The sequence below is a fragment of the Meleagris gallopavo genome, chromosome 20, assembly GCF_905368555.1.
Source record: "Meleagris gallopavo chromosome 20, MGAL_WU_HG_1.1, whole genome shotgun sequence".
NCBI lineage: Eukaryota > Metazoa > Chordata > Aves > Galliformes > Phasianidae > Meleagris > Meleagris gallopavo.
In genome coordinates, this window is record NC_139423.1 from 9,041,790 (window position 1) to 9,054,522 (window position 12,733).

Sequence of the window (12,733 nt, forward strand, 5' to 3'; positions counted from 1 at the left end):
TGAATCTCACTGTCAACAATGGTTCTGAACCTCAGACATATATATACACACAATATCAACTTACAAAAATATAAATGTAATAATTTTATATATACATATATATACTATTTATGTTTAGCTATACGTAAAATACTTGAAAATACGTGCAGAATACACAGAACTGTATTTTCATCAAAAAACCTTCTCTCTACCTCCAAAGTGGGTCTCAAACAACAGCACTGCAGGAATGACACACCAGTTATTATTTCTCTCTTTCACTATCTGGGCCCTTTTCAGCAGCAGTTACTCAGAACCTCAATAGGAAATGTTGGTATTTATCCCTTGGTGGGCTGCTTCACTGCCAGCAAAGCCACCTTTAGGACACGTACCAGGACTGGACAGAAAACTGAAAACATGAGGACCTCACCAGGTAGAAAAGGGGTATTGCTTCTGACCGGTCCTACTAAAAGTCCCTCTCAACAAGAGCAGCTGTGTGAGCTGAGGCTCCGTGAGGAGGACCTGCTGCCATACCACCTGTGTTTACAGGCTTGTGCTTTCTCTTGGCTTTAGTTTGAACTGATGGACACCAGCTCCAGTCCGGAGTGACGAACTGAGTACCCATTAATGAACAGAAACATATGGAGCACCTCTGTAACGTACTTCTGCTTAAATTCATCCAAAAAAGAATCCGGTTTATTTCATCAGGGTCTGCTGTGGAGAAGGTAACACCACAGTATTAATGGAGGAAGCTTTAAGCAGTTCTCCTGCATTTGGTGGCAACAGTGGTGCTTAACAGAAACACATAATGAGCAGAAACGTAAAACTAATCTTTGCATAGCAGTGAACTGAAAGATTTTTCAAATTATATTTTGCAATTTTTGCATCTGATGCAGCTGAGAGCCTGCAAAGAAGCCTGCAGCAGTACAAGAGAGAAGAAAGGGGAGCAGCTTTGGAGGAGAGCTGACAGAAGTGTTTGGTGGAAGCAGGAAAGAGGGAAGTTGCTCCGGTTGGAATTCAGGATATAAACAAATTTCAAGAGAGAGTGATTTTATTTTAAAGAAATTTCAGCATACTTGCTTGACTACTTGCAGTTCCTCTGTTAACTGCTTCTGTAAATTCAGAGATTCTGATAATTCTTCCTGTAAAAACAAATAAATAAATGAATAAAGTATGCCATAGCTTGTATTCAAAACTAGATTCCAACTGCTGCGTTTCCAGTTGGTGACACACTCTACAAATGACATCGAATAAACACACAAACACACAGATTTTAAAAATTCTGGTGGAAAAAAAATAAAATCTGAACATTTTCATAAAATCTGGGACAGAATCAAATTGTAATTCATGAAGAACAGTTTTTGCAGGGTTCATTAAAGTCATACTCATTACATTTCTCAAGCATCTGAGGATTACACACTGAATATTCCTGCAATGCAAATAAAACACGCTTTAAGCCTCTTGCAGCACAGCCACATAGAAAGTGCACAGAACAAAGACATCTCTGCCACTTGAACAGCTTGCTGCACAGCCTAGCATTCACATCAAGATATCTGCAGCATTGTGTTTGACCACTCTTTTAGCTGCCTACTGACACCAGCAGCATGTAGTCAGGCTGTGCTGCCACAGCCTGCATCATTTCCAGAAGCTTAAAAGCTCTGGAGAAGTTTATTAAAAGAAGTGCCATAAAAGCACAGAGATGCTCACGCTGAGGCAGTGCTTACAGATGTTTACAGGAAAAGTAAAAGAAATGGGGCAATTCTCATAAGCTGACCTTACCAGCTTTCAACATCAGCTATTCAAGGACGCCTGGTCAGTATCCAGTACTTCAAATTGATCACTGGAGACCAGGCTTTTTCATTTCAGTACAAAGTTCTTTGTGAGAAGAGTCTTTGTGCACAGAATGAAGAACAGTTCTTTGTGTGCACCAACCCAAAGCTTTTGCAATCTCTAGCAAAGGTGAATTTGTTGGGCCAGTTGAGAACGTATAGAATTGTGCGTACCCCGGGATCAAACCTCCCACTCATGTCCAAGAACAAGAGTTAGGGGCACTGAATACAGAATAAGATTTTTTTTTAATCTTGGATTGCTAAAGAAATTCCAGAACACAGGACAATGGTTGTAACCTGAGGTATTAAGTAAAAATAAATATATTAATTGCTTTTGATCTTACGTATTTTGTAATGTCTGTGAAAATATGCATTAATTTTGCAAATAGATCATTTATCTTCCAGTTAGCTTCTTTCAAAATTATCAGCATCTGCTCAGACACTGTGGTTGTGAGGATCACACATTACCAAATAAAACTGCTATGCAAATCAGTCACTTCTCCAAAGACACTTCAATTAAATGGCTTCTTAATCTCATCTCCCTGTGAATCAGATTTAAAAGCGTCTTTGTGGTCCACGTAATAAAGCTGATGTTCTCCATACTGTGAGCACACGATCTTTAAGCATTTATGCAGTTTGTTCTTTTTATTTATTTATCACAACTTGAATGTAAGATTCAAAAGAAAAGCAGCAAAGTGCACAAAAATTCGACTCTTGATTAAATTAACACAAGTCAAAATTAAGCATTACCTTTAATTTACTCATTTCTTTTAAAGCTTCATTTCTTTCCTTCTTAAGCTTTTCCATGTCATCCTCCAAAGAATCCCAGGTTACAAACTGCGCAGATTTAAACAAACCCTGTTAGAAACCAGCCCTATGTGCATCTCCCCTAATCCTTAACATCCTATCTTAAAAGGTCTTGTTAATGAAATGAGAGGATAATTTTAGAATGATTTAAAGCTCTGGAAAATATTACTGAAATCACAAAGAATTTTTAAGAAAACTCTGAGCAAATTAATTTTTTCTGTTACAAAGGACTACCAAACTACTACAAAATGTCAAGACTACTACACTAACAGTCACCATTTTGTTCAATATTTTAAATAACACATTATTGTATTTAAATATTCCTACGCTACAAATACACTGCTTTGGCATTCACTCTTAAATTACCTCCAGAATAAAGTGATTTATTTATCCATTTAGCAGCAGCGCAAATCACCAACCCCACAACTGTTTATTGTTCACACAGGTAGTAGCAATGTGTATTCCATTTAAGAAACCTTGGCAAATCACTGTTGTCTGTACTCACAACAACATCATTATGTGAATTGCTTTCTGCAATGTAGGTTGCTTTAAAAAGCTTCACGGAAACTGGGTTATCTTAAAGCACAGCATGACAGGGAGCTGTGCTAAAAACCTGCCCAAGATTTGGAATAATCTCACACGTTAAGCTCCCCAATAATCCCCTCCCAGCAGTGAACACTGCATACGCACATACTTTACCTGCAAATCTAACAAACTGGCTATTTCATCAATCCCAAACGTTACAGGTTTTTGGCCACCATCTGTTGCATCCAATTGCACAGAGAACAGATTCCTTGAAACTTCAATGAAATCTACGAAACAAAACAGTTCAGGGTTTGTTGCTGTAGTCTGCAGGTTCGTGTTAGTAGCAGTATCAGTAGGTGCAACACAACTGCCCAGAGCACGACACAAGGCTGCTCTCAGAATGCAGCACCTGCTCTCCACAGTTTTCTTAAAGGAAAATATAAATCTTAGAGTTTTGTCAGACACATCCCTCTGAACAGAAGCAAGCTGGCAAAATAAGAACAGGTCCTGGCACGAAATGCTTCTTAAGTTGTGAAGGAGAAAGGAAAACCAGAGTTCAACCTCCAGGTACCTGCTTAGAGATGCTGTACATTTGGCAGACCCCTGTGAAAACCTGAGATCCACGCATCTGTTTTGCACCCACCCTTCCCTGTGGATTGATCTTCCTAGAGAGTCTGCAGGAAAGAGACAACTCTGTGCTAGCTCACCGCTCAACTGTACCTTTGTGAGCCTTTAAAAGCTCTGATAGAGACCTGGGAAAAGTGATGCTGAACAAGGAAATTCTACAAACGCTGCGACAATCTCAATCAGCGTGGCCTAAACTTAGTATTCATTTTGAATGTATTAGAGAAAATGTTCTGCTACAGTAGGAGAGGAAATGTGAAGGGCAGTTTGTGAACAGCACAAAATCCGACGGAAGATCCACCACCTTCACCAAAAGGATACTTGAAAATCCAGTGTCATTTTTGGATGGCAATTATTTTTGTACCAGTATGAAAATTACATCAATTTTTGTACCACTGTTTGATGCTGTTTTTCATAAATTTCAGGAAATTTCCATCAGTTTTAGCATTGGAAATAAAATATCTCAGTTTAAAACAAACATTCTGAAGCTGCTGGTGTCACCTACCAACACGTCCACAACCAACAGGAAAAAACCTAGAAAAAGCAGCGCGATGGTCTGCACACAAACATCTCTCTACACATAATAGCTGTTCTTGGTTATCACCAACTGACCAAGTGAAACCATCTGTGAGTTTAGTTTCTTTTCTCTACCTCTCATATACGATCACTTCGTTTCAGAATGCTAAGCTTATTTTTATTAAATAGAAAGCTTTTTGCCCTAAAGTACCGTTTTATTTGTGGTAGCAATCTGACACTGACAGAAAACACATCTACTATTTCTGTATTCATACATCCTGCTATTTTCCAGGGTAATTAAGAAATGATTACCTCCAAAAGACACTGTTCCTTTAGAATCTTTCTGAAGTTGCTGCCTTAGGGCTTGCTGCTGTTCGGCTGAGGGCTGGATCCCAAGATAATTCAATGCCTGGAAGGAAAAAACTTATTTTGGAGAAAAAAATACCAAAAGGACCAGAGATAATGACTGCAGGGAGAGAGCTACACTTCAAAGAGCTTTTGTATCAGAGTGCACTCTCACTGACTACACTTTTATTCCAGACACTCTTTGTGACTTCTTGTTCTAATTGAGAGATTTTCAGATATTATTTAACCTTGAATACAGATGAGCATAATAAGCAAAACCCTTTGTCCTTAATAACTTTCTTAAAAATCCTGAGGGATGTTCAGATTCTCAGAAGAGTTAAGGAGTAATTAGATTAACAAAAACAGTAATTTGCCCAATATTTAAAATGAAATATTGTCGCAGGACCTGAAAGAGCTGCCTCAAATTCATACCTTTGGTTTTGTCTACTTAGGAATATCCTGCAAATGCTTTACATTATAAGGAGGGAGGAAGGAAAATTCAGAAGATTCTATTTACCTTCTCTAGCTTTTCTGCTTTGAGACGAATAGCAGAGTTCAAGAAAGCCTTCCTTCCTGGCAGACTGTAACCATTGTTCTGGTTGGGGGCAATGACTGAGAAGAAGAAAAAAAAAAGCAATAACGATTCAGTTGTAATTCTTGCTTTGAAAAACATAAGCATTGATACCTTAAACTAATCTTAAATTTTCTTTAAGAAAACTACAACTACTGAATTAATAGAGAGAAACCAGAATAATTTTGATGTATTCATGAAACATACAGCTTATTTTTGTAGTATTTTCCTTTCTCAGATCTACACAGGAAAACTCTGGAAACAGAAGGGGAAACAGTGTTGTGAATTCCAAGAAGGATCTTCAAGATCTTCAGCACAATCAACAGTTCCTAAAAGCACACGTAGTGATCTGGAGAACCCTGTGGGAAGAGAGGCAATGCCTTGCTGCCAACTAAGGATGTGCAGAGGTAGCTCAGCCTGAATTCCAGCAGGATTCTCAGCAGGTTTTTCCTGTGGAGGAACTTTTCCAATGACTGCCATCCATTAAGTTCCATATTCCAAGTGTTTATCACCCCCCTCCAAGTTTGTTCAGTCAGAAATGCTGCAGTTTGCATAACTTTAACTAGTTGCATTGATTCATTCATTACAGTGCATTTTCTTAAGTTCTAATGGAAGTTGAAAAATGCAGCTCCAGCCTTGTCATGCTTCATGCACACCTGTGAATACAACAGGACAAGAGGAGGCAAAAAGCATAAACCAAGACATCTTGAACATCTCTCGTGCCTCTCACATGCTATGTTAAATTCTGAAGACAGTGGGCTGAACCTCAGTTCAATTGGCACATTTTCTTTTAACTCAGAATGAGAAAGCTTTGTGCATGACTTTCTGCAAGAATTTCTCAAAATTATGCTGATTTTTCCAATGGCATTTCAAAAAAATCCAAAACCTACTTGAATTTTTCATGGTTATCCTTGGAAAAGGCAACAGGAGAGAAGCAGCAGCTTTAGTTAAGGACTGGTGACAACTGAAGTGAAAAGTGACAACAAACTTCAAGCTGGAGCTGCAAGTTTTTCTGCTTTCTACTCTGTTAGCTATGCTCTTCAGAGAGGCTGACAAATTGCAGCCTTCTTGTTCTCTTTAGGCAACATGAAGCTCCTGTGTATTGCATTGTATTAAACGAGTCTCCTATTCTGAGCATACCCAGCATCAGCTGTTTGTCTTGTGCCTCTGATTTAATCACATGTTTTTAATCATCAGTATGACAGAGCTGAGATCATTAAACTCCAGGCGTATTCAACACTACAGCCTTTGCAGTATCAAAAGTTCATATTCCATCAGCTCACCCTTCAGGGAAGAAAACCAACCAGTCAGGTTTGCACTATGGAGGCTTTCATCTGGAATTGGGATATCTAATGTGGACCACAAAAAAACCAAACACAATTTAAATAATGTCAGTGCAGAAACATCTGGGATGAATCAGGTGCTGTATGTTTGTCCTTCATCTCATCACCCTTCCCCCTCAAACAGAAAGAAGCACAGGTTCTGCTTCCTTACTGCTGCCCAGAACATTGTTCAGGTTCTCATACAGAGATACAGTTTCATTATTGCTTTATATGGGGATCTCATGATCATGTCTGCATTTGCACTGTTTATAAATACATTGCATATTAGCACCTCAAAGGAATGACAGGGGTTCAGTTCAGACTCAGTTCTGACCAAATTCTAGAACTTCTTTAGTTTTCCCTGTTGTTGCTCTCACAACATGTATCTGAAGGTACAATCCAAGTGATTGCAGTCTTAGCTTGCAGTGTCACAGCTCTCAAACACGTGCATGCATTCTATTTGTTATTAATTGAAATAGTGCTGAAGAGGTCTGCATGTTATGTCTGTACTTCCAAAGCCTTGATTAAAAAAAAAAAAACAAGCAATATACATCCACAGAATTTCATTAAGGCAAGAAAGCAGTTTCTATGGCAACATAATCTTGATCTATATGTGAGTCCTCATTATCTGCTTTCTACTGAGCTGGTTATCATTACTGCTGTATAGCAAGTGTTGTGATCACTCATTTTTGTTTGGTTTCAGATGTTTGTTGTTATATCTGACAGAAGTTACTGCACAATCCACTGATCTTTGCTCATTTTGTACTATAAAATGGTGCAATATTCCTTTTTTTAGAAGCCTACAGAATTTCACTACGTATTATTTTCTGTTAAGATAAATACTAAAGACAAAAGAGTGACAGGGAATTAAATCAGCATTTACCACGAACAGATGCATCAGGAGGACTGCACTCTGCAGAAGTAATCGGAGACTGCTCTTCCATTTTGACTCTAGTTTCCATCTGTGAAAGGAAATCAAAAGTCATGAAACACCATTTTGTAAGTAGGTCACAAACCAGACCAGAAGCACACATTAAACCAAGAGAGGGAAAAACAGGGCTGAACAAACTAAAACAACTCCAGCAGAAAATGCAAAGCAGAGTGAGAAGGTATAACAACCAGAACTTAGACCAGGGCCTTATCAAAACCTTCCATGGGTTTTGAGTATTTTCACAGATGAAAATAGCAAAGCTTTCATGCAATTTGCTTCAGTGTTTGCATCTATGAGAGGAAGCAAAGTGGGCAAGAATTGAGTACGAACACGAAAACAATTGAGAATCACATTCTGATTCTGTTTGACCGGGAATCTTTCGTTCTTCCTCATTCAAAGGAAATGCTTTATTTTGTTTCAAAAGATTGTTTTTTTTTGTTTTTTAATACAAATCATACACTAGCTAAAAAAATGTTATTTCTTATGCTCAGCATTGTTTCTTTACATTAAGGATGAACTGAACTGTACTAACTGCCTCTTACGTAGCCAAAATAAAGAAAACTTCCCATTTTTCTGGGATGCCGATTTTTAAGCAAAAATTTCTTCATCATGGAAGAAGTGCAACCTGTGAGATTGTACTGTGCTCACACAGAAACCATCAAACTTTAAGACTCAGATACAAAACTGAATGACTTGCAAATATCAAGTTCTGAAGCTTTACTGCCAGAAAGAAACAGAACGAACTTTGTAACTATAAATACAGTTTGTGGCTAATTTTAATAGGCTTGTTTTCCTACTACAAGTCAAATACTACTCCTATCGCTCTCATCAATGTTTACCTTGCTGTTGCACAACGTGTCTTGAAAGAATCCTACACTGAAATACCAGTAAAACCCAGAAAAGGACCACCTGCTTCTTACAGGAGCAGTGAGCATACTCACAGCGTTAGGAAGGAGCGCTGACACAAGGTTTGCGTTAGGAGATGCCACAGGACTGGGGCCTGCAGCCTGCTGTCCAACAAAGGCTGCAGAAGGTGCTACGAGACTGGAAGGACGCTGCAGATTCTCTGAATAACTGGGAGCACTTTTTTGTCTTATAAAAGCTATTTCACAAAAGCTTTCAAACCTAAAATTAAAAATCAAAAAGCTTTCAGCGTGCTGGATACTATTCTATTCATGACAGTATGTACTACTAGTGCAAAATAACTATTTTCCCCAACACTGCGTTGTCTCCTCTTCTGCTTTTCTAAAAAGATGTTTTATTCTCTACCATTAGAACCATTAGGCAACCAATGCTTTTTGGTTTTCTTTTTCTCCTTTAAAAGGAATGAAAACACAGTTTTAGACAGCTGTGGGGTGCATTTGAGTCTCCTTCTGTGATGACAGTATTTCAGCTGAATACATCAAAACCATGAACATCCCTTGTGTTTCCTCTAAGCACACAGAGCATTTCACAGTAACCCAGTGTTTCATGTTGTCTAGTAGCCCCTTCTGGAGTAGCTGTCTGGCAGTGGCACATACCTCGTTCTGGCTCTGTCAATGATACTTTTTGCCTCTTCATAGGACACGCCAATCATTGACTCCTTGTTTATGGAGACAAGCTGATCTCCAGGCTGCAGTCGTCCATCCTAGTCCACAACAAACAAAAAACAAACCCACAGATTTTGCATTAACTACCAACACTGGATTTTGGTGAAGTTGTGTCAAGAAATTTGGACAGCAGGACATACTTATGTTAAAAAAAGATAAGCCATAGGTATTTCCTTCACCAAGAAGTAACGACCCATAAGACTAGAGGAAACTTCGTAGTAATTAACTCTGCTGACATTTGGATTAATTTGTATTTCAAGAATCAGACATTCTTGGCTCTCAGTGGGACTTCTCAGGGATCTCCTACCACGTTCACCTTAACAACACAAGCACACCTGTCTGCTGGGAATTGGCCAGGCAGAATGACCATAGAAATAACCATAGAAATAACACTGTCAACTCTGTGCTTCTGTTGAATCATTCATTGCAATTTTTCTGCCAGCACAGGATCAATATCACTTTTCTGTTTCAGGTCTGCAAAACAAAACTTTCAATATGTGTGGGCAGATTTCTCACTAATATAAAACATTCTTTACTGAACATGCATGGCATTCACCTACATTCTGCACATCACCCATGCTTATGGTTACAGATTTAGTTAACCGTGCAAAGTAACACACATAAAATAACATCTGTGTTCTTCATTTTTTAAGAAATGAATCACAGAAGCCATCTGACCACGTAAACCAAACTACAAAAGTGAAATGCCTTTTTAAGACTAGTATAGTTTGACATACTTAATACTCTCATACATTAAAATTTAGTTATGTTATTTCAGCATGTGATTGCACTTTGTTACATTTCCTGTCACTAAAAGCTCAGGTCTTCCATTTCTCCTGCAAGCAACCTGTTAAAAGATATCAATTTCAATGCTGCCCTCCGGTGGCAGAGATTTAAAATGCACTCCTCGTTTGGGTTTCTCAAACAGGATAAAGGAAAGAGGGAAAATACCTCTAGCACTGCTAACACTAGAACCGAGTGCATACTCATGGCTCAGCCTCACTCCATCAATTACAAGCACGACAGACTGTAAGTGCTTTAAATTCACACACTTACAATGAGAAAAATGTTTCAAAAGCCAAAACAAAACAGCAAAAAGGAAGAGAAGGAGGATTACCATTTATCTATGAAGTCTTGGAGAGATATGGTGTTTTTTCCCTTCAATCTCTGCCTTTTAGGATTAACCTCAATCTACAGAAGTTCAATCAGAAATAGTTTAAGGCTATTTGGAAGCAAAACTCACTGCTTGTGAAATTAACTTGCAGCCTCTTGCTTGGCAGATGGCAAACACTGGTTTATCTACACATCAAAATAATAACACAGGATGACAAGAAGACTCTTAGATAAACAGTTCTGTGTATTTGAACCAGACCATTCTGTTGTTTATTTTTCTAAACTTACAAGCTCTCCTGATTTACATATTGCACTTGTCATAAATGAAAACAGAAAGCAGTACTGATTCATACATTTTATAAGCCTATTTTTTGAAATTATTTGCCTATGCAACGCTTTTCAACTGCACGGATTCAGCTAAATCCAGTCCAAGGGGGAAAGAAAAAATAATGAGGTCTGCAGGTCTGTCCCCTCCTTGCTGATTTACCTTGCATCATATCACCTCTTACAAAAAATCGCTTTCTTAAGTTTCTCCTAAGTGGAACAGGGAATAAGACCTTCATTTACCTCACACAAACTTCACATAATTTTCATTACGAGGCAACCATGCTGTGGTGCAATGAGATAATTCTGTCCAGGGAGAAACAAAAATGAATTCCATAATGACAACGTATGTGTATGATGTCTATTGGTATACAAAATGCAGGCAAAAATACAGGGGACCCAACAGTGTGAGAAGGAAAGGTTTTTACCTACCTTATGACAGTCACCACCAGGGATAATTTCTTGGATGTACACCAAAGGCCCCTCATTTCTGTCAATACCTCCAACAATACCCAAACCAAGGTTTGCTCCTTTGCAAACAGAGATGATCTGAAATGCACTATCCCTGGGAAGAGAAAGAAGATGTACAGTTACCTCACAGCTCTCCATACTCACAAATGAGAGTGTCAAGCCTATTGATTTCACAGATGTGCACCACAGTAACAAACCCACCAGTGGATGGAATCTCAATGTTGAAGCATAACACAGCTTGCTTACTACAAAAATCTCTAACTTCGGGTGTTGCTTCAGGGAATTACAAGAGGAACCACTATATATAATTTTGCAAGACTAAGCTCTGCTAATATAAATAAATATATACAAATATATATATCTCCAATGGACCATACAGGTACACATGAGCCAGAAGCATGCATTCATTACAGGACTCTAAGAAGAACAGTCAATCTGATTAATCTAATTTTACCAACTGAACAATAAAAAAAAAAAAAAAAGAGGAAAAAAACTAATCTGATAGTTGGTGTTATCAATGGTATTATAGGATTTAAAATACAGTAATTTTGAGCACTTCAATGCTCAACTCCCTCTTAAACAAGGAAGTTACAATCAGCTTTGGGAATTACTTTGCAATCTTTGGTGATGCTGCTGGTACAGAATCTTTTCTGCTGACGGTGGTGATAACGTCCTCCGGAGGCAACTGAGGACTCTGTGACCTCGAGGATGATCCAGAAGAAAGGCTGTCCACAGGTTTTCCTTAAAGAACAATGAAAAAAGAGAAGTAAAACACACCTTTGGGAAAAAGCAGAGTTTCAACTCACTTAAGTAGTTTGGTGGGATTACTTCCATGTTAGGAAGCAGAAAACTGTAAGCAGTTGGGCAACCAGAATAAAGTTTAACTCTACACAGCTAAGAATTGCAGCTGGTGTTCCAGGAACGTTTCTTCACAACAGAGCAGGGATGACTTTTAAAAATTTGGTGGGGGGGAAAAAAAAAAAAAAAGCAAACATCACAACTGACTTTCCAAAAGAATAATGGTCCAGCAATTGCTGTGTATAGACACTCTATGAATGTGGTATAACAGTCATAGAATACGGTATTCTAGCTCAAATTTTTATTGCTAATTCATGATCTCGTGGCACTTTTCATCTGCAGTCAAACACTGTTCACACAATTAATTAAAACTGATGAAAGTGGACAGTAAATATGTAAGTTAGAGCTGGGGAAGCTGACACGCAAACCAATTAATTCACACGTTCAGACTATAAATCAAATGTTAAAGTCCCGAGTAAATGTGCTTTGTCTGACCTTCCCTTGCTCCAGTACACCCTTCCCACAAAGCCTTTCAATGCAGGTTTCTAGTGCACACAAGCATAAATTCTGCTTGTGACAGGATTATGTCAGGGCAGGAAGCAATCTCTCACCAGCTAATGGCTGTGTTGGAGAACTTCTTGCAGAATAGGCGTCACTATGAGAGCCATACTTATCCATCAGGTCGAGGAATTCCTTCCTGTGGGAATAAAAAAGATCCTCCTTGTCAGGACTCGATATTGGTACGAAACGTACCCTTACAATTCTGCCAACATCTCTGCTGAATAGTCAGCCACTCTTCTACAGAAAGGATAACACAGTCAGAAAAAAAAATTCAAAAATAAAAACGGAGTTCTTTACAAACCCACTAAAACAAACTGGCAAAAAAAGCAGCAGAGAGGTAGAATAAAGTACATACACTAAAGAAAAGGAAACAACTCCTTATTAATCGAATACTGGATGCAGCCTAATAGAAAAGCATAGTTTTTTTAATA

General features: G+C 38.4%; 1 protein-coding gene across 4 annotated transcripts in view; it reads right to left on the minus strand.

Annotated features, from left to right (window-relative positions):
* Nucleotides 1-12,733, minus strand: part of STXBP4 (syntaxin binding protein 4) — a 54,802-nt gene that overhangs the window by 31,918 nt on the left and 10,151 nt on the right. For all 4 annotated transcript variants that reach the window (XM_085240275.1, XM_085240276.1, XM_085240277.1 and 1 more), the window contains exons 7-17: nucleotides 12,353-12,438; nucleotides 11,555-11,684; nucleotides 10,905-11,037; nucleotides 8,967-9,073; nucleotides 8,388-8,571; nucleotides 7,399-7,477; nucleotides 5,140-5,234; nucleotides 4,590-4,686; nucleotides 3,312-3,424; nucleotides 2,556-2,642; nucleotides 1,053-1,118 (exon numbers count right to left, since the gene is read on the minus strand). In XM_085240275.1, the coding sequence (XP_085096401.1) occupies nucleotides 1,053-1,118; nucleotides 2,556-2,642; nucleotides 3,312-3,424; nucleotides 4,590-4,686; nucleotides 5,140-5,234; nucleotides 7,399-7,477; nucleotides 8,388-8,571; nucleotides 8,967-9,073; nucleotides 10,905-11,037; nucleotides 11,555-11,684; nucleotides 12,353-12,438 (1,177 nt within the window). The remainder of the gene's footprint in view (nucleotides 1-1,052; nucleotides 1,119-2,555; nucleotides 2,643-3,311; nucleotides 3,425-4,589; nucleotides 4,687-5,139; nucleotides 5,235-7,398; nucleotides 7,478-8,387; nucleotides 8,572-8,966; nucleotides 9,074-10,904; nucleotides 11,038-11,554; nucleotides 11,685-12,352; nucleotides 12,439-12,733) is intronic.